This window comes from Schizosaccharomyces osmophilus, chromosome 2 (assembly GCF_027921745.1).
Source record: "Schizosaccharomyces osmophilus chromosome 2, complete sequence".
In the NCBI taxonomy this organism is placed as follows: domain Eukaryota; kingdom Fungi; phylum Ascomycota; class Schizosaccharomycetes; order Schizosaccharomycetales; family Schizosaccharomycetaceae; genus Schizosaccharomyces; species Schizosaccharomyces osmophilus.
Window position 1 is genome coordinate 1,710,672 of NC_079239.1, and position 19,696 is coordinate 1,730,367.

A 19,696-nucleotide genomic window follows, 5' to 3' on the forward strand; every position below is an offset into this window, starting at 1 on the left:
GTAGAGGAGATCGGTGTGTCAAGATAATCCTTCACGAACTTAATCTTTTGGCAGTCTTGGCTTTTTGGTGCTATGAAACATATCTATTGCAATAAGTGATATTAGAGAAAGAATTATAGGTTTCTTAAATTTTGACGTGCTTTTGATGACCATTGGTTTTCCAAGAGGAATTCGTTCTTCATGAGGATTCATGAATTTCACAGGTCTGAAGCAAATGCTGTAAAAGGAGAAAATTATAAAACAAGAGAACTTGGAAATGATTCCAATTGCTCTTCCTTAAATTCTTCTTGTGTCCAAAATAGTAGTATGCAGCCATCAAGTTGCAAACCATTGTCCGATAAATTTGACGAGCCATTATTGACAGATATAGCTTCTGAGCCGACCCATGAGACTGAAAGACATATAAGAGGTTTTGCAAGGGATCCTACATGCTCAAGGGAGAGACCAAATGGAGACGATGATCGAGCTGAAGCTTGTGTCCAAAATGAAAGCCTCGCAATCCATGCTTCACATCTAAAAAATCAGCAAGGGAGTTTTGATGTGCCTGAAGGCCATGAATGCATGCTTTCCACTGATAAAATTCAAAAGGAGAAGCGAAAAGCAGGAAGACCAAAAAAGTTGCGTTATATAGCAGAAGACAGTTCTTCAAATGGGTGTACTCACAAAAGAAAGCGCGGTCGTCCAAAAGGTTGGAGAAAGAATCCTGAAAGAGATGTTTATTTAGAAATGATTGATGCCCCTGTCGAAAAACGTAACCCGAAGAGTGTCTTTGACGCAGTTGTGGTACCTTTAAATTCTTTTAAGGGGACTACAGAAGAGGAAGTTGAAAATGAAGCTTCGGGAAATGAACTTCAAAGCGAAACGAACGACGAAAGCTGGAGTTTCGACGTGGACGTTGGCGTGAAAACGGACTTAAACTCGCATGAATACGGATTGGAAGAACCCGTTCCCGGACTAACCTTTGAATCTATGAGTATAGGCCCTCCATCAAGTGATTTACCTAGTAATAATGAACCACCGAATGCTACTCAGTCCGAACCAGACTCTGAAACCAACTTTAGTTTTTCGGACGATGATTTTGCTGTTTTGGATAAAATTGAACACGAATTTGAAGCACATGATATAGATCAATCAAAAGAGTTTTCTTCTTCCGATTCTATCTCCCATAGGATTACTTTATGTGAACAGAACGAACCCCCCCCTCAGAAAAGTGCCACTGAAATAATGGAACTACCAAAAGGTACTACCCTTAATAGTCGAAAAGAGAACAATAACATATTTAAAATTAATACGGACGGAAAAGCGAACAAAATTGGGAGACGCTTACCAACAACATCAGATGGTTTAAGCAAGCTTGAAGCGAAGTCATTTGGAAATCCCGCTAATTTCAAGTATCCAACTCTCTTAAAAAGTCCAAAGGGAAGCCCAAAAACTTCAAGTATGAGAACTAAAACCCCCTTTCGAAGCCCTTTTGCTTCAAAGAATTCTGATAATCGAGCCAAAAAAACCCTTTCTAAGCCATTTCGGCCTCCACTAAAAAAGGATGCACCATTTAATATCATTGATGAAGAGGTTAAACCTAAATATATAAGCTCTTCAAGAACGGCGCACCATGGTGACATTGCTTCTACTAATGATGGACGGTCCCCTGTAATTAGTAGATTGCAATCAGAAATATCTACTTTACAGGATCAAATATCCATAGTTGAGCTGGCTAATGACCTGGAAAACGATCAAGAAGATGAGGTGGGATTGCTCGAAAAAATTCAAAGGTGGAGGAGATCGGCTCAGCTGGCCGTTGAGGTTCTTTTTCCTGTATTTTCATTAAAATTTACTACCATGCTTCAGGAAGTCCCAGAGTCTATTTTACCGAGTGTCGTAGATGATCTTCGTTCGAAACCGTGTAACATTGGGACGTTTCTTGAGCAATTGGATATTCCTTTTTCTCTATTAAATTATAATCCGGATAGTGATTCTTGGGGAGATGATGCATAATACTTTTTTGGAATGATTTGTACGCATAATGTGTTATAGGTAATGAATTGATTAATTAATGCACTTCTATTTGAAGTCTATATATATTATATATCATTTGTTTGTAAAATTCCCTATATATAAATAGAAAAACCATATAATTTTTGCTTATACTTTCCCTAATACGCCTTCATTATTTACTCCTTCACCAACTACTACAGTAGGTAACCCCATTTCATTAACCTGCGTATTTTAGGTAAAAGATAAAACCATGAGTTCTAAGAATGTTGCAACAGCTATTATTGATTTTTTAAATCAAGCCACAGCTACCAATGCAGTTTCTGATGAGGAAAAAGAAAGTTTAGAGGTCGCTGGTACGATATTACAATTTATGCAAAATATAGACCACTAACATTGTAGCCCAATGTATCAAAGACTCTTTTAAGATCAATCCCATTGAAATAGTTCCTGGTTCAGGAAAGCAATTGGTAGATGCTTATGATGCCTACGAACAGCAGCATCCTGTTGAGGCAACCTCATCCAATGCTTCAAATGGTAAAGATGAAGCCGAAAAATATAAAGCTCAAGGAAACGAAGCAATTGCCAAAAAAGAGTACCAGAGTGCTGTCGATCTTTATACTAAGGCCATTGAGCTCGATCCTACTTCTCCCGTGTATTACTCTAACCGTGCTGCCGCTTATAGTCAATTAGGACAATACGAGTCTTCCGTAGAGGATGCATTGACTTCTTTGAGCATCGATCCCAAGCATGCTCGTGCTTATGGTCGTCTCGGTCGCGCCAAGCTTTCCCTTGGCGATGCTGCTGCTGCTGCTGACGCTTATGCAAAGGGATTAGAGCTGGACCCGAGTAACGATGTTTTAAAACGTGGTTTGGAAGCTGCCAAAGAACAAATTAACCCATCATCTGATGTTGAAGCTCAAGGCTCTACCACCGAACAGTCTCGTGACGCAGGAGCCGGAGGCATGCCCGATTTGGGTTCCTTGTTCTCTGGGGGAATGCCTGATTTAGGTTCTTTGATGAACAATCCTGGTAAGTAATTTGACTATTTGTTTTTAAAAGATTACTAACTGAATATAAGCTATTATGAACATGGCTCAAAACATGATGCAATCAGGAGCCTTGAACAATTTGATGGGTGATCCCAACATTGCTAATATGGCTCGCAACTTCCAAAGCGGTGGCGGCATGCCTGATTTGAATTCCTTGGCTGGCAATCCCCAATTGCAAAACTTGGCACGCAATTTTAGGAACAACCAAAATAACGGTAATCCCGAAAACAATTCTCAATAAGATACCTCTGTAACAATAAGAATACTTAACGTTAAGGTTTCTTGGATTAGGATAGATTCATATGTTTGCTATTAAATGAAATCATCTCAAAAACTAAACAATTACAACTAACGCTATTGGAACATTGATGGAAAATTTACAACGAACAACGATAACTTATTGATTTATATTAAACAAGACTTTATTTTTAATTTTCCAATCATTCATCTATAGCATCATGATAATCCGACTCTTCCAGCAGCTCGCCAGCATCATATTCTTCATCATTTTGTTCGGTACCTTCCTCATCGGTTGCTACAAATAAATTGGCTATGAAAGAACGTAAATTGGACATAAAGGTTCGACGCTGGGGGGAGCTTGAATCACCCAAATCTTCTTCCAATCTTTGCATTAATTCCTGATGAACCGGATGATTAGGGTCTTGGTTAGCTTCTTGCACATTATTAGCGTCGGTGCCGTTTTCTCCTTGATTCCTGAACAAGGTATTGCTAAGATAATTAGCTAGACGACGAGAAGTATCACGTCCAAATACTTGAGGCTCATCGGTATAACTATCTGGAGGCAAAGGATCAAACGATACAATAGTACGCTGTAAAATTCTTTTAGGCAAAAATCTTTGTAATGTTCTTTCGTTTAGCAAAATAAGATGCCTTGCTAAATTTTCCGTTATATCTGAGTACTGTCCTTGAACTGCATTTAGAGTAAACTTTTCATTCTTCAAAATAGATTGTAGGAAACTCAAAACATCGGGAGATGCCCAGTTGTCACGAGAACGCATAGCGTAAAGCTCCGAATTCAATTCCTGCACCGGATCTTGAGGTTCAGGAATAATTAGTTCATTGGCAGGCAATCTTACCGATTCAAATAATTTACCTAGCATATAGGGAGCACGCTCGATTGCTGCGAGCATAGTTAAGCGGGTCTCCTCAGTATCACCGTACATCTTGTACATGGCTAATGCCGAAGAATAAAAAAAGTTGGGTAATTTTGTTATTTGGTTAGTGTTTTCAAGATAGTTGGCAAAATTAACAACCCAGCCAAACTCTCCGCGACGGATAGCATAAGTATCAATGCAAGAACAAATTGCGTATGGATCAGAAGGATCCAGTTGTAAAAGAACCTTGCAAAACTCAAAGACGGTTCGCCAACATCCGCGACTTTGCAAGCTTTGCATGTACCGCCAAATGCAAAGATACAACCTTCTGTTAGTGGGAAAAAGAAAAGGAAGGCGAGCAGTGCCGGTCGCCAAATTGAATTTTGGATGTAACGCACTATCAAAGGCAAATAAAGCGCGGGAAATTAGGTCAACTGGCAGTTCGTGATCTCCTTGTTGGTCGATAATTTCAGCGACCTGTAATAGGGTGTCAATATGAAATGGATGTGAGCGCAAAAGCATAAATAAGTTATTTGGATCGTATATCTGGACATAAAATTCAAAAGTCTCTTGGACTTCTTGATAGGCACGGCTCTGGGTAAATTCAAAAAAGCATACGCCGTCCGGAGTCTGTTCTATTAAGCGCATATTTAAACCAGATCTGGCTAGAACAGGCCATCCTTCTTGAGGCTGAACTAAGACGTATCTCCTCCTTCTTACGTTACTACGTCTACTATTCACTGACCTTTTTTCAACGATTCGTCCAAAAATCTTCCGGATCTCCAGATCCGGATTCAAAAAACTTGTGTTGACACTCAACAAGCTTGCTAGTTCATTTTTTAATTTAGATTCATTAGGAACTTCAATTGCCGCAGCAGCTCCTTCTTTGGATCTTTTAGATTCGTCACCATACTTAAGCTTTAGCTCAGCAATAGCTTCATCGATTTCTTTTAATTCATCATCAGCAATATCCTTCCTTGGGGTTTCAACGTCCTTTATATTTTTGTCTGCCGTTTCAGGCTTTTTCTTCTTCTTTTGTTGCTTCTTTTTGTTCACTTTCTTCTGAGGTTCCGAGTTCTTCGTATCTTCTTCGTTTTCTAAATTTACTGCATTTTCCGGCTCGCTCGCGTCCGATTCTTCAATACTATCAGTTTTTCCAGTCTGTGCATTCAATATGTCGAATGGATTCAAGACATTTTTTTGAGGATTTGAACGAGTAATATCTTCATCAGATTCAGATTCAGAATCCGATGAATCTGAAGACTCAATAGCTACTTCCTGTTGGCGTCTTTGTAATTTTTTTAACGCTCGCGTTGACATAGAGAAAGATTGGTTCTAGTAAGCTTAAACCGAAACGATAAAACTACATATCGAATTTAGGCAGGTTTGTATATTGATTTTAAAAATCTATTCGTAAAAGATCCTAAATAATTATACAAAATACTTACATACTAAAACTTATGGATCCAATATTTACTATGCCATACCTTCAAGTAATGGAATGACCATCAATTCAGCCGTATTATGGTATAGTCAGTAGTTGAGAACAAAAAAATGTAAAGGACTATTGTATAAGTTGTATTATCTTTATGGAGAGAAGCTATCGCTTCTCCATGTCCAGATTAATATTAATAGGTCCACGAACAGATAGAAATTCAATTTTAAATCAGCTAATGTACATCTAAGTCCAGTGAAAATATCACAGGGTAGAAGAGATGAATAGTCAAGTATTTCATTCCTTTGCATAAAGATTAAATAAAATTTTTAGGACGAGAATTTCAGAAAGAATGGGATGAGGGGAAATAATTAGGTAAAATCAAAGGATTATTTTTTTAATTTTCCGTGAATCTGATTCCAGTACGATTGTTCTTCAGATCCTTCTATTAGTTCGGCGGAAATGAATGGACCAGTCTTATTGTGTTTTCTATGTGCACGAATATCATCATGGGTGTCTTGCTTCCTATGCTGATCTGAGAAGCATTTCACACATAAATTTGCCTGTTCAGGTGACTTCCATCTCACTATGGCTTCTGTTTCGTCCTTTCTATAGTCAATGTACATTGGCTCACAGACTCCTGTAGGGTCTTGACGGGAGAAAACATAATGTAGTAAGCTTTGAATGGTGCTTTTATTTGTCAATCGATGTAGATTAGTTAGCCTTGTTAAAAGTCCTTTTGGAAAATATCTTTCAGTTTCCAAAGTCTTCCTTTGCGACTGTTCACCAGAATTGTCCAATGCTTTAAATCGATGTTCTTGGTGTTTTGGAAAAGAAGAAACTGCTTCATTTTGACTCCTGCGAAACGATTGATTTGGAGTCCTAGGTTCTATGAAAGACGCCCTTCTAGAAGATTTCACAGAATCGGCTTGATATTCCATGTACATTTCTTCCCTTTTGGTCCATTCTTCCCTTGACAGAATGTTCCAACCTTGGGGAACGACAAGAGATGCGAGAGTTTCTTGTGATATCGAATGAGCCAGTACCAAAAAAGCGTATCCTTCAGGAGTAGGGATAACATCAAGGTAGGGAAGAAATCCAGAAAAAAATTCTCGTAACAGCCCGGCCAGCAAAAACGGCTTGTTAGACACAGTTGCTGGAAACGGCTCCACATATACTATTCGCTCGAATAAATCCAAGTTGGAATCAAGCTTATACTCGTTCCTGATGATGAAATGCGACTCTTCATCGAAAGTAAACAGTTTGTTTTTTATAGTTTTAACACATTGTTTTACGTTAGCTTGAGTAGGAGACGGTTTTAACCCCTGCCAAAATTCTTCTTTATTAATTAAATAAGTCAAATGGAATTTTTGTTTTTCACTTTCTTTATAGAATAGTATTTCAATCATACATTCTACCGCACGAATAAACTCTGGCTTCAAGTTATCGACTTTCTCAGGAACTCGTTTTGTAAAGATATTTGAAGAAGCTGTATTAGACCCACTTGTATTTTTATTTTCCTTAACCAAGGCTGTCTGAGTCGATAAATTATCCCTTCCTGTTAGTTTGTTGCGAATATTAACTTGCCTTGGTAAAAACATATGCCAACCGTAAAGAGTAAATATCTAGTATATGAATAATATTAAGAACAAAAAAATCCAACAGCCCTTCAATATATCATTAAAATTTGACTTATCCAAGTGGATTAATAGAAACTCCTAAGTGGTAGACAAACGCTGCAAACCTTGCCTGCGCCAAACACCACCAGAGATTTGGAATTGGTGTTTTTCTGAACTGTTTTTCTAAAAAAATGTCCAAAAGAAAAGATATCGATGAAGAAGTTTCTGCTGACCCTTCGGTATGTGCGAAAAATCAGACATAAAAATGTGCGTGTTTTAACTGACAATTGCTGTAGGATTTGCTGCAGTTTATCAATCTAGGAGCTGGCAATGAGGTTGGAAGAAGCTGTCATATTCTTCAATACAAAGGAAAAACAGTAATGGTATGAATTTGAGAATTAACATTCTGTGTATTTTTCGATTGTCGCTAATGATTATGATAGCTGGATGCTGGTGTTCATCCTGCTTACAATGGCCTCGCAGCTTTGCCATTTTACGATGAATTTGATCTCAGTACTGTCGATGTTCTACTAGTCAGCCAGTAAGTTGTACCAATCATTCGCGAAGATTCGGCAACCCATGAAATGGCTTATTGCCGTCACAGTTCTTCTGGTTAGTCTTTACTAACGTATATAATAGCTTTCATTTGGATCATGTTGCATCTTTACCCTATGTGATGACGAAAACAAACTTTAAAGGTCGTGTGTTCATGACTCATCCTACGAAGGCTGTTTGCAAATGGTTACTATCAGACTACGTTAAAGTCAGGTACTTATCACCTTTGTTGTCGAAAAGTAAGAACTAACATATAGTAATGTCGGCGTAGAGGATCAGTTGTACGACGAGAAGGATTTGACGGCAGCTTTTGAAAGAATGGAAGCAGTTGATTATCACTCTACGATTGAAGTCGAAGGAGTAAAGTTTACACCATATCATGCCGGACATGTTTTAGGAGCTTGTATGTTTTTTATTGAAATGGCAGGCGTTAAAGTAAGTTGTTAGTCGGAAAGCAAATCATATTGACGTGAAAGATTCTCTATACAGGAGATTATTCTAGAGAAGAAGATCGGCATTTGCATATAGCGGAAGTTCCACCCACAAAGCCAGATATCTTAATTACAGAATCTACGTATGGTACTGCTTCACACCAACCTCGTCTTGAAAAAGAAGCTCGTCTGCTAAATATTGTGCATTCTACAATCCGTAATGGTGGACGTGTGTTAATGCCCGTTTTTGCTCTTGGAAGAGCCCAGGAATTACTGCTTATTTTGGATGAATATTGGAACAATCACTATGATTTACGTCCTGTGCCCATATATTATGCATCCTCTTTAGCTAGAAAGTGTATGGCAGTGTTTCAAACTTATGTTAATATGATGAACGATAATATCCGTAAGGCTTTTGCGGAACGGAATCCCTTTATATTCAGATACATAAAAAACTTAAGGAATTTGGATAGATTTGACGACATCGGCCCCTCTGTTATTATAGCAAGTCCTGGTATGCTTCAGAATGGTGTTTCTCGGGCATTATTAGAGCGTTGGGCTCCTGATTCTCGAAATACGTTGTTATTGACTGGTTACTCTGTTGAGGGAACCATGGCAAAACAAATTACTAACGAGCCTGTTGAAATAACATCCATGTCGGGTCAAAAGATTCCAAGAAGGATGGCCGTTGAAGAGCTTTCATTTGCTGCTCATGTTGATTATATTCAAAACAGTGAATTCATTGATCAAGTGAAAGCTGATCATATTGTATGTCAAGATTCAAATGATCTTCAGTAAAAAAAGTTACTAACATGTATAGATTTTGGTACATGGTGAACAGACTAATATGGGTCGCTTAAAAAGTGCACTGTTAAGCAAATTCCATAATCAAAAGCTTGATAGCAAGGTTTATACCCCAAGAAATTGTGTACCTCTATTCCTTTACTTCAAAGGAGAGCGTCTTGTTAGGGTAAGTATCTACCCTGAAACCCCGAATTGGCTGAAAATTGTAAATTAACTGTATTTTTAATAGGCTCTAGGAAAAGTTGCTGTCCGTAAACCAACAGATGGGGATATAATGAGTGGAATTTTAGTTCAGAAAGACTCAGTTTACAAGCTTATGTCGGCGGATGACCTTCGAGATTTCAGTGATCTCACGACGACTGTTTTGACCCAAAAGCAAGTTATTCCATTCTTTTCTAGTATAGAGCTGGCTAAATACCATTTAAATCAAATGTTTGGATATGTTAAAGAAGAACGGACAAAATCTGGCGAATTGTGTTATACTGTCATGGATGCTATTCATTTGAGCATGCCAAGTGAGCATAAATTAACTGTGGAATGGGCTGGAAACATTATGAATGATACCATCGCAGATTCAGTGATTACAGTTCTGTTAGGAATCGAAAGCAGCCCAGCTTCTGTAAAATGTACGTTTTTAACATCTTGTTAATCTTTGTATTTAAATAAACAAAAGCTAACCTTATAGTAACAAATCACAAGTGCGTTCATGGGCACACTCACCCAAAGAAATCGAAAGAAGAAGACCGGATCAATAAATTGATGATGTTTTTGGAAAGTCAATTTGGTGAAAGCCTTACAAAGTCAAAAGACGGTGTATACATAAAAATCGATCAATACGAAGCTTCTATCGACTTTTCCACTATGAAGGTGGAATGCAATAATGAAATTCTTCGAACAAGGATTGTCCATGTCCTTTCTCGAGCCGTAAACACAATTCTTCCTTTTTCAGAGCCAATGAAGGGCAATCTTGACATTGCAGAAGAACAAGAAAGTGAAGATGACTCGAATGAAGAAGCTGAAGAAATCAAAACAGCGTCTGTTCATGAAGAAAAAAAGGAAGAACTCACCTAACCGTTCTATATGATTTTGGGTGCTTTAAAGATGACTTTATTGATACCTTAAAGCGAACAAATGGATACATGTGTACAATACTTGGGTTAGCAATTTGTGCTGCTTTGCCAAATGAAGACATAATAGGAGTTAGATTGTAAACTAATGATATCTTTTTGCTATTGCTCTTTTGTATCAAGAGGAGTCTTTCGTAAGGAGCGACTGATCGTATAGAATGGTTTTTCCTATTATATATTTTTTTGAAAATGCAAATTGATGTAATGCTAAGTAACTATAAATCGTTTATTTTGACTGATTTATTAGGATATACTTCGATCACCATATACGACAAAAATTTTGTGTCCTCCTACAAACAGCAAAATGTCAAACAATAAAATTCCAACCTCAAAATACGATCTCTCCACTTACTGGGGACGTGTACGCGTATGTAATTATGTCTAAAATAAAAAAATCCAGCTTTCGTCCTTTATTTCTGGTTACTGACGGTTGTAGCATGCGATGGACATTACTGATCCAAGGTAACTAATATAAACAAAAGATGAATTCATATGCATAGACTACTAAACGACTCACTTGTTAGAACCTTATTATCTACAAAAAAGGATATTGACAGTGCTGTCAAGACTTTACGCGAGTTTGAGGATGGCAATAGTACTTTGAGTGAAAAAGTTTGGAATGCTAAAAAGGGTACGCTTATATATGTCATTAGAAGAGCATCAATTGGTATTAATGTGTTTCAAATTAGTTGTTGATTCCACTTTGCATCCTGATACAAAGGAACCCGTGTTTCTTCCTTTCCGTATGTCCTGTTATGCCTTGGTACGTCTTTAGCTTCTTTTCCCCCATTACTAACGAAGTTCGTAGACCAACTTGGTTGTCACAGCTGGAATGCTTCAACCCAACCTAGGTACAGCTGGAACCGTTTTTTGGCAGTGGACAAACCAGTCGGTTAATGTAGCATTCAATTCCGCGAATGCCAACAAGTCTACTCAATTGACATTACCCCAGATGGCAAAATCTTACATGTATGCTGTCACTGCCAGTTGTGGTGTTGCAATTGGTCTCAACAAGGTTGTTCCTCGTATGAAGTTTTTGTCCACTTCATCAAAAGCAATTCTAGGACGTTTAACCCCATTTGCTGCAGTTGCTTTTGCTGGTGTTTTGAATGTGTTTTTGATGCGCGGTGAAGAATTGCGTCAAGTAAGTATTCATAAAGATTTTTCTTGTAGAAAAAGGCAACACTTTTTACTAACGAATATAGGGTATTGATGTTTTCGATAAAGAAGGAAACTCTTTGGGTAAGAGCAATCAAGCTGCCTTGTATGCAGTTGGCGAAACAGCTCTTTCTCGTATCATCAATGCTTCGCCTATAATGGTCATCCCTCCTCTTGTTTTGATGAGACTTCAAAAAACAAACTGGCTTCGCAAGAGCCCCAAGTTGACGATTCCCGTGAATTTGGGCTTGGTTGGTATCACTTCCTTGATTGCAGTACCTTTGGCTGTTGGTGTTTTCCCAGGTAGAGAAACCATTTCTCCCATGAAACTGGAATCCAAGTTTCACAACTTGAAGGATAAAAACGGGAATGATATAGAGAAGGTGGAATTCAATCGTGGACTGTAAATATTTGGACTATGTGGAAAAACGTTCCAACGTACTGCTTGTTGATCAACAAGCGTTTCTTTTGGTAGGTACCTTGATTTAATAATATCAGGGTAGGTTTAATTGCTCTTCTTTTTTTTGGAAAAAAAAGAAAAACAATAGAGTGACACTATAAGCGTAGAAATAGAGAAAATAACATTATTAAACACGAAGAGAATTTACGAATCCAAGTTTGTTTACAGTATAGTGCATTCTAACGTTTCCTTTTACCGAGCTATAACGTGTCGTTATATATATGCCAGTCATGGGAACGCGTGCACGTTGACTAGCATTTCTATCTTTCACCAACCACCAAGTAAAGAGAAATTGGTAAAATGGCATCTGCTCAGGAGGATTTGATTGACTACGAAGAAGAGGAAGATTTGGTTCAGGACCAATCTGCTCAAGGAACTACTACTACAACAGAAGCTACTGAAAATGGTGAAAAATCCGACAAGAAAGGTTCTTACGTTGGTATCCACTCCACAGGTTTCCGTGACTTTTTGTTAAAGCCTGAACTTCTTCGTGCAATCACGGACAGCGGATTTGAACACCCTTCTGAAGTGCAGCAGGTCTGCATTCCTCAATCCATTTTGGGAACTGACGTTCTCTGTCAAGCTAAATCTGGTATGGGTAAAACAGCCGTTTTCGTCTTGTCTACCCTTCAGCAAATTGAACCTGTTGATGGTGAGGTTTCTGTTTTAGTCCTGTGCCATACTCGTGAGCTTGCCTTCCAAATCAAGAATGAATATGCTCGTTTCAGTAAGTATTTGCCTGATGTTCGTACTTCTGTTTTCTATGGCGGTATCAACATCAAGCAAGATATGGAAGCTTTCAAAGACAAAACCAAGGCACCACATATTGTTGTCGCTACCCCTGGACGTTTAAATGCCCTTGTTCGTGAGAAGATTATGCGCGTGAACAATGTTAAGCACTTTGTTCTTGATGAGTGTGACAAGCTTTTAGATAGTGTTGACATGCGTCGTGATATTCAAGAGGTTTTCCGTGCCACTCCTCCTCAAAAGCAAGTTATGATGTTTAGTGCTACTCTTTCTAGCGAAGTCCGTCCTATTTGCAAGAAGTTTATGCAAAACCCTCTAGAAATTTATGTTGACGATGAAACGAAGCTTACTCTTCACGGTCTTCAACAACACTATGTTAAGCTCGATGAGAAGGAGAAGAACAGAAAAATTAACGATTTGCTAGACTCTTTGGAATTTAACCAAGTGGTCATTTTTGTAAAGTCCGTTAGCCGTGCTAACGAATTGGACCGTCTTCTACGAGAATGCAATTTCCCTTCTATTTGCATTCATGGTGGTCTTCCTCAGGAGGAGCGTATCAACCGCTACAAAGCTTTCAAAGACTTCGACAAGCGTCTTTGTGTAGCTACTGATGTCTTTGGTCGTGGTATCGATATCGAACGTGTCAACATTGTAATTAATTATGACATGCCCGATTCTCCTGATACTTATCTTCATCGTGTCGGTCGTGCTGGTCGTTTCGGTACCAAAGGTTTGGCTATTACATTCGCTGGCTCTGATGAAGATTCTCAAATTTTGGACAAAATCCAGGAACGCTTTGAAGTTAATATTAACGAGCTTCCCGATGAAATTGATGTCAGCTCTTACATGAATGCTTAGTTTTATTCATAGAAACAAAAAAAATTTTTATATTCCCTTATGCTTTCTAATACCTTCCTTTGCGATCTGTTTAATACGGCGGGACGTTACAACTGTTCATATATCATTTACCTTCTTGTATCCTAATTTCTTTTACCCTCGTTCTCTTCTGTCTTACTACCATTTATGACTTTCTACTTTCTTTTTTGGTGACACACTGAGGTCCTTTTTATATTCATTTGACTGTATTTCTAGCTAGTGAGAATGATGGGTTAAAAACTTTAGTTTTTGTGTAGTAGCATGTGTAGCTTCACCACTTTCAATAATGTGCATATACACTTCACATTTCTGTATGTTCGCATTACATCTATTAAAAATACATACACCGCGAAGACAATGAGATTAAAAAAATTGGAAGGTATTATTTAATTTTCGTAATGAAATAAACGTAAATAAAAAGGGAGTTTCACTTGGGGTAAAAAAAGAGTCAACATATTATACAAATGGTATTTATGAACACACTGCACCTAGGAGAAACAGGCAACATAAATAATATTGTTTAAATCCAAAAATCTATGCGTCTTCATCAGGGACTTCTTCAACTGTAACATTATGTCGAACAGAACTTTGAGATACAGGACGTGTGGAAGAAGCATTGTCTTGCTCACCGTTTGGCTGGTTGCTTGCAGCTTTTTTGTCGTTCGTTGTCAAATTAGTGGGAACATTACTGGGGTTGCTTGAAGGATACTCCATTGACGGTGTAGTAGTATGGTGCTCGGGTTGCAAGTTGGTGGAGTGTGGTGTCTCTGAAGTAGCAGAAAAAACAGTTTCCCGGGTATTAGGAGAAGCACTCTGTTTCTCGGATTGGGTGGATTGATATTCAGGAGGGCCCGATTCATCGTCGCTGTTAACAACGGAATAGTGTCCGCTAGAAAGTAGAGTTTCCAAAGGATTTCTTCTTTGGGTTGGAATTTCTTCTTCAGGTTCGATAACTTCGGGATCGGGATTTACAGGAGCATTAGCCATCTTTCCAAAGAGAAAAGTACCAGGAAGTGCTTGAGAAGGATCGTGATGCTCTCTAGCATTGCCGCGCTTGTTCAAACGTCGCTGAGCACCTAAAAGGTATTCATTCAACTCTGTAAGTTCACCATGGGTCAAATCATCATCAAAAGGAGCCTGGTGAGAATGTTTGTGGGCTTTTTCATGCGAATGAGGAATTTCCGCAACGTGAGGACCTTCATCTGCTAAAGGTTGTTGAAGTCGGATGTGGAATTCTTTTGGATTTTCAGTCGGAATATCCGATTTCCTAGTTATAGGTGAACCATATTGTACAGGTTGAGATGTTCTTTGAGGATATTCGGTATTTTCAATTGTCCTAGGTTGCTCATCAGAAGAGTTAAGATGTTCCACTATAGGATGATTAATGAAGAATTGGTGAAAGTTTCTGGGTACTACCAGCTGAGTGTTGGAAGGATCTGAAACTAAAATCCTTCGTAATAACCTCCTGGCTTCTTTCTCGCGTTGGACGTTTCTTTGAGTTTCGTCATCCTCATATCTCTTTTGAATGATTGTGCGTATAACTTGTTCAAAGGCTCTGCGTTCCTGTAATTCCTCTAAATAGTATTCCTGCAATCGGGCTTCCTGTTCTCGCTCATGCAAATACTGACGGAACTTTCGGTGTTGAATTTGTTGTAAGACTTCTTGTCTAGCATCATCAATAGCACGCTTCCGGAATTTTAATTGGCGTTCTTGTTGTTGAATCACTTCAATTTGTTGATCAAGTTCTTCGAGAGCGAGTTGTAAACTATGATCTTGCACATGTTCATATTCATTTCCATGAGGATCTATTAAACGAAAAAAGGCTGCCATATCAAATTTTTCCTTCTCCAAAACAATGAAAACCTGATTCCTGACTTTGTTTACTACTTTTGATATTGGTAAAGGTATAATTAGTGTTACTCAGTTGTGCCCAATTTATGTCGTAAACTCCCATATTACCAGAAAATACCGGAAACATCTACAAAGTTTCATTAGAAAACCGACTTTCCTCGCTTAAAGTAATATTTAGGATAAAGTTCGGTTCCAATATTTACTGCTTAGGGTTGTTTTAAACGAAGCTGGCTTTTCGCTAATCTCTGTAGTTATGAAGAGTAAGAACTTTGCCTACAGTATGAACGAAATTTTGGTGATGGCTATAAACAAAAGAATAAAAGAGAAATAGGATAAATTATTAACACCACGATATTCTAATAAACAACAATTAAAGAAATTTAAGCAAGATAAACATATTCATCACGTCCTTGTCGCTCTAGATATTCTTTTTCAATCAACATATCAATACATCTCTTAATATCTGAGACTTGAGGGGCAAATCTGCTTTTAATTTGATCTATGGTTTCTTTGACCAAAACAACATGCTTCAGCGTCCTTCTAGCTTTCATAATGCGTACGATGGCAGATTGTAACAGCAACTTCCGATCTTCCTCGATTGTTTTCTGAGTTTCCACTACTTCTTGTTTTTGTTCTGATTTGATTGGCAAGTTGAGTTGAACACGAATCTTTTTCATCTTAAAGTTTTTGTTTATAGTATAGACACTATCCGGCTCTCCAAGGTTCTTCCCTTCCTGTAATAACAAAACTTTTGCGCGTAAGAAAATGTTGAGAATTCCAATTAGTATGTCACGATTCAATCCAGTCCGTTGCAACAACTCTTCATACTTGTATGAATCTCTTTGGTTGTACAGCAGCAGGACAGCCATTTGGAAGGTAGACACTTGAAATACATAAGTGATGGTGGAATTGGGATTAATGCGTGCTTTGATTTCTCCTTTAGACAAATGAAAAAGCCAACTTAACTTCCGACCATTATGACAGGTATTATAATAACCTTCAAACCGTTCGTAAAGGGATTTTAATTCGGATGGGATGTGGAAATTAGAGGAACTAGCTGTTAACGGCCAGAATGATGTTCCCAAAACCATAGCATAAAAATCAATGGGTGACTTTTGTATTTCTGGAAGTTGGCGGAAAGACTCGGTTAACTCCTGAGACAAAGATATATCTTGAAACATTCTCTGCAGTTTGCTGGTGTACTCGAATCCACAAACTTCCTTCAGCTTGGAAAGCATTCCGGATTCTGCATCTTGAGAGTTTGACATTCCATTGACCAATCGTTTGGCCAATAGCTTCGTGTAAAAGTTTTGAAACACATCTTTATCCTCGACGTAGCGGAAAATAATAATGATGGAAGTTAAGGTGTTTTCTATATCATCAACATCGGCAGCCTTGCTGTTCTTGCGTAGAACAGAATCTGAATATTTCGCCAATAGTTCCGGAGACCGTGACGAAGAAGGGTGACAGACGACATTGCGATTCACAATTTCTCTGCAAGATGTATCCAAAGATTTTGTAAAATCTGCGTCCCCTTGAAAAGCTGTGTCGACAAGCTTTTTGGAAGATAGGTATGTTGACAAAAGCATATCAAGGTAATCTTTGGGATCTACCTCAGATACCTTGTTGCCTTCAGGCACAATTCTAGCAACAGCAAGAAATCCGGACCGTTTAACGTAATCTTCAAATGACTTTCTTAATGGTTGTAGTCCATTTGGAGTTCTTGACATTAAGCGATACATTCTAACAATATCACTATGGCAATTTTCATCAAGCATACGCGAAAAGTCATTATGTAAAACTTCAGCGCGTTTAGTAATTAGCTCATCCTCTACAGCTTCCAACAATGGCTTTAGCGTGGACTCGTGCAAATACAAGTGAACAAGCTCTTCTTCCTCTAAGAGTCGGCTCTCTGCTTTTCCAAGGTAATCGGTTATGGAATGCACTGAGATATACTGAGAAGATTCAGTACCGTAAAACTCTCTAGACGATGATATGAATCTTGTTTCGAAGAATGCTTTGTAAGAATTCAAATTCGCCTTTGGCATATCTGCTTTGTCGAAACTTAATGAAGTGATAGAATCAACACAAACTTTCACATCCTTCATATCAACGGGCTCGTGCGATCGTTTTCTGTTAAGTATGTACAACAGACTTGCAAGCATATCATCGCGTATATGCGCAAAAACGTGATGGTACCACGATACGAGACACAGTGTATAGATATCATAAACTACGGTATCAGAAAATCGGTTTTTCAGTTTCACCCAATATCTGTTAAGGTACCCAAATAGATGATGAAGGAACCTAGAAGACGTTGTAAATCGGGTCCAATACTTGGCGTAGGCTGCTAATCTGTCTTCATGAGTTGTTTCTGAAAGTGATGCCTATTACAAAAAGTTAGCAAATCTGTTAAAAAAGATGGGATGCAACTAAATAACCAAGAAATGCTTATAAAATTCAACATGCATACTCATCAGAAACACATACCGTTCGCAGCTTTGTCAAATACTGTTTTAGGTACAACACCAAGTTGTTATATAAAGCCTCCCCCAAAACGTTCGCAGCTAATTACTATGTTAGTCCATACATCCCAATGAATGGAAAGAGACATGATTTCTCGTTCTACATGACAACAAAGTTTACATACTCTGATCGCTGAAGCTTTCTACCGACATTGTTTTTGAAGCATCGGCACAGTAATTATGGATAGCACTATAATATCAAGTTAGCCAAAAACCCTTAATTTCTTGCCTCAAGCACCGTTCAACGTACGTATAGAGCTCCATATAGCGAGTAATTGACATTCCTTCATCCAATCGATCCAAAATATGCAAGACGCCATCTTTTAGAAAATCCCACCTATTCAATGATTAGTATCAAAGACTTGTTTGCTCGTCTATGCCATACGTTCCGTTTAAAGAATCATATTTTTCGACATGGGGAAGATCATTATTGTTTTTTCTCGGCACCGTCATGAACTATATTATCACACTACAACAATTATAATAGGACTTTTCAAATAAACGTTACAGCAAAAAAGCAATGGTGGTTGGCGAAAAGCTAGTTTCGTCCGTATGGCCTACGTTTGCTTAGGAGTATAGAGGCCAAGACTCATATAGTGAGCTCAAACGGAGTATACAATCTGATTTACGGTAGTACGACTTTTCTTTTAAAATGAAAATTCAGTTGCGTAGTATTACTTTGGATATAGAGTACAGAATATTGAAACTAGATCGTTTAGAAACGATATTTTATGGTAGAAACGTTTTGAATTTAAGGATAGCCTTATTGTTACTTTTATGAGGTATCATCATACTAAATTCGCCTAAAACCTTTGATATGATAATAAGAAAATACAAAAACAAGGAGCTGAATGTCAGTATTATGAATAAAGTCATCTTCTAATAAAACAAAAAAAGTGCAAAAATCCTCTTTGAATCGAAGGGGAGTCGTCTCACAGCTGATAGAAACAAAAGACAGTGAACGCGTCAAGAGTATGGACGATAGGAAAACAACACGGCCAAAAACATTGAGCTTAATTCTCCACAAAGAAAAAAAAAAGAAAGAAAAAAAGCATTAAAGTCAATCAAAGTTATTTCTATAGAACAGCCCTCTTACAGCCTGAAGAATTCTTTATTATCAAAAGTTGTTACTCGGCCTAGGTTACAGAAAGGCGCAAGGCACTGGAACGACGGATGGCTAGCTTCAACTGGATTCTAACTTCTCCCTTTACTACTACTACTACTACTATTAATTAGGGAAAAGGGTGATCCCTTGTGAGACAGTATAAAAGAGAAAGGGTAAACGGATTTTGACTAGAATCCTTTTTACATTTACTTTCGAGAATTTGAGCCCTTTTCATTCGACCAAGAGTTTGCTGCATTTCTGTATAGAGTGCATATATAGTAACTTCCTTGATATTGAATTTACTAACTCGAACGCTGATATCAAAGACACGACTAATTAATTCATTTTGATTTTGTAACTCTTTTCTGTTACACAGCCCAATCTTTTGGAAATCTCTATTTACGATATTCATATTTCCGCTATATACAGTAACACTTGTATCTAGTATTTATTTATAACCCATACTTTTTTCTCGTTATCGGACTTGCTAAGTTAAAAGCCGTGCATTTCTTTTTCATAAAAATAGGTGATTGAATAGCACCTGAAGAATCTGTTGCCAAACGCTGTTTTCGCTCGTTTAATTGCTTTTCTATTCCCCTTTTTCTTCTACATTCTTTCATAGTATTGTGGCCTTTTGAGATAATCCTCGTTTTGTTCTTTTTGTTACTACATATTGATTTGTAGTTTATTTCTGCCCCCTTTTCAACCTTTGGCTCCTTCACTTAGTTAGTCGTGAAGATCTTAACAGAACAGTTTTGGATTGAAAGAGTCTATCTTTTCCTTACTTACCTTGAATAATTTTGTGGGTCCCACGAAGTTCATGTTGAAATTCCTTCAGACATTT

At 38.0% G+C, this 19,696-nt stretch overlaps 10 protein-coding genes across 10 annotated transcripts; 5 read left to right on the top strand and 5 right to left on the bottom strand.

The window, feature by feature from the left end:
* Positions 1–180: 180 nt before the first annotated feature.
* swi2 (recombination mediator Swi2) lies at positions 181–1,995 on the top strand (the record flags this gene model as incomplete). Its single annotated transcript, XM_056182069.1, has 1 exon — positions 181–1,995. The coding sequence occupies one exon, from the start codon at positions 181–183 to the stop codon at positions 1,993–1,995; it is 1,815 nt and encodes a 604-aa protein (XP_056037855.1).
* A 250-nt stretch (positions 1,996–2,245) lies between these two features.
* On the top strand, positions 2,246–3,285 carry sgt2 (TRC complex (ER membrane insertion) TPR repeat subunit Sgt2; the record flags this gene model as incomplete). Its single annotated transcript, XM_056182070.1, has 3 exons — positions 2,246–2,348; positions 2,395–3,024; positions 3,074–3,285. The coding sequence occupies 3 exons, from the start codon at positions 2,246–2,248 to the stop codon at positions 3,283–3,285; spliced, it is 945 nt and encodes a 314-aa protein (XP_056037594.1).
* Positions 3,286–3,484: 199 nt separating this feature from the next.
* rqc1 (ribosome quality control complex (RQC) complex subunit Rqc1) lies at positions 3,485–5,479 on the bottom strand (the record flags this gene model as incomplete). Its single annotated transcript, XM_056182071.1, has 1 exon — positions 3,485–5,479. One exon carries the CDS (start codon positions 5,477–5,479, stop codon positions 3,485–3,487), a length of 1,995 nt encoding a protein of 664 aa, XP_056038631.1.
* A 504-nt stretch (positions 5,480–5,983) lies between these two features.
* Positions 5,984–7,195, bottom strand: pof8 (LARP7 family RNA-binding protein Pof8/Lar7; the record flags this gene model as incomplete). The annotated part of the gene is made up of 1 exon (XM_056182072.1): positions 5,984–7,195. One exon carries the CDS (start codon positions 7,193–7,195, stop codon positions 5,984–5,986), a length of 1,212 nt encoding a protein of 403 aa, XP_056038632.1.
* Positions 7,196–7,404: 209 nt separating this feature from the next.
* On the top strand, positions 7,405–10,074 carry ysh1 (mRNA cleavage and polyadenylation specificity factor complex endoribonuclease subunit Ysh1; the record flags this gene model as incomplete). The annotated part of the gene is made up of 9 exons (XM_056182073.1): positions 7,405–7,452; positions 7,510–7,596; positions 7,657–7,754; positions 7,853–7,981; positions 8,026–8,203; positions 8,245–8,967; positions 9,020–9,169; positions 9,233–9,629; positions 9,689–10,074. The coding sequence occupies 9 exons, from the start codon at positions 7,405–7,407 to the stop codon at positions 10,072–10,074; spliced, it is 2,196 nt and encodes a 731-aa protein (XP_056038542.1).
* A 360-nt stretch (positions 10,075–10,434) lies between these two features.
* Positions 10,435–11,695, top strand: fsf1 (mitochondrial carrier, serine Fsf1; the record flags this gene model as incomplete). The annotated part of the gene is made up of 6 exons (XM_056182074.1): positions 10,435–10,497; positions 10,567–10,592; positions 10,655–10,761; positions 10,820–10,893; positions 10,939–11,274; positions 11,336–11,695. The coding sequence occupies 6 exons, from the start codon at positions 10,435–10,437 to the stop codon at positions 11,693–11,695; spliced, it is 966 nt and encodes a 321-aa protein (XP_056038543.1).
* A 353-nt stretch (positions 11,696–12,048) lies between these two features.
* uap56 (TREX complex subunit, ATP-dependent RNA helicase Uap56) lies at positions 12,049–13,353 on the top strand (the record flags this gene model as incomplete). Its single annotated transcript, XM_056182075.1, has 1 exon — positions 12,049–13,353. The coding sequence occupies one exon, from the start codon at positions 12,049–12,051 to the stop codon at positions 13,351–13,353; it is 1,305 nt and encodes a 434-aa protein (XP_056038540.1).
* A 552-nt stretch (positions 13,354–13,905) lies between these two features.
* On the bottom strand, positions 13,906–15,201 carry slt1 (Schizosaccharomyces specific protein Slt1; the record flags this gene model as incomplete). The annotated part of the gene is made up of 1 exon (XM_056182076.1): positions 13,906–15,201. The coding sequence occupies one exon, from the start codon at positions 15,199–15,201 to the stop codon at positions 13,906–13,908; it is 1,296 nt and encodes a 431-aa protein (XP_056038541.1).
* A 401-nt stretch (positions 15,202–15,602) lies between these two features.
* Positions 15,603–18,200, bottom strand: cul1 (cullin 1; the record flags this gene model as incomplete). The annotated part of the gene is made up of 5 exons (XM_056182077.1): positions 15,603–17,609; positions 17,713–17,789; positions 17,873–17,937; positions 17,998–18,084; positions 18,133–18,200. 5 exons carry the CDS (start codon positions 18,198–18,200, stop codon positions 15,603–15,605), a joined length of 2,304 nt encoding a protein of 767 aa, XP_056038539.1.
* Positions 18,201–18,979: 779 nt separating this feature from the next.
* Positions 18,980–19,674, bottom strand: SOMG_03287 (uncharacterized protein; the record flags this gene model as incomplete). The annotated part of the gene is made up of 3 exons (XM_056182078.1): positions 18,980–19,286; positions 19,318–19,568; positions 19,642–19,674. The coding sequence occupies 3 exons, from the start codon at positions 19,672–19,674 to the stop codon at positions 18,980–18,982; spliced, it is 591 nt and encodes a 196-aa protein (XP_056038626.1).
* Positions 19,675–19,696: the final 22 nt, after the last annotated feature.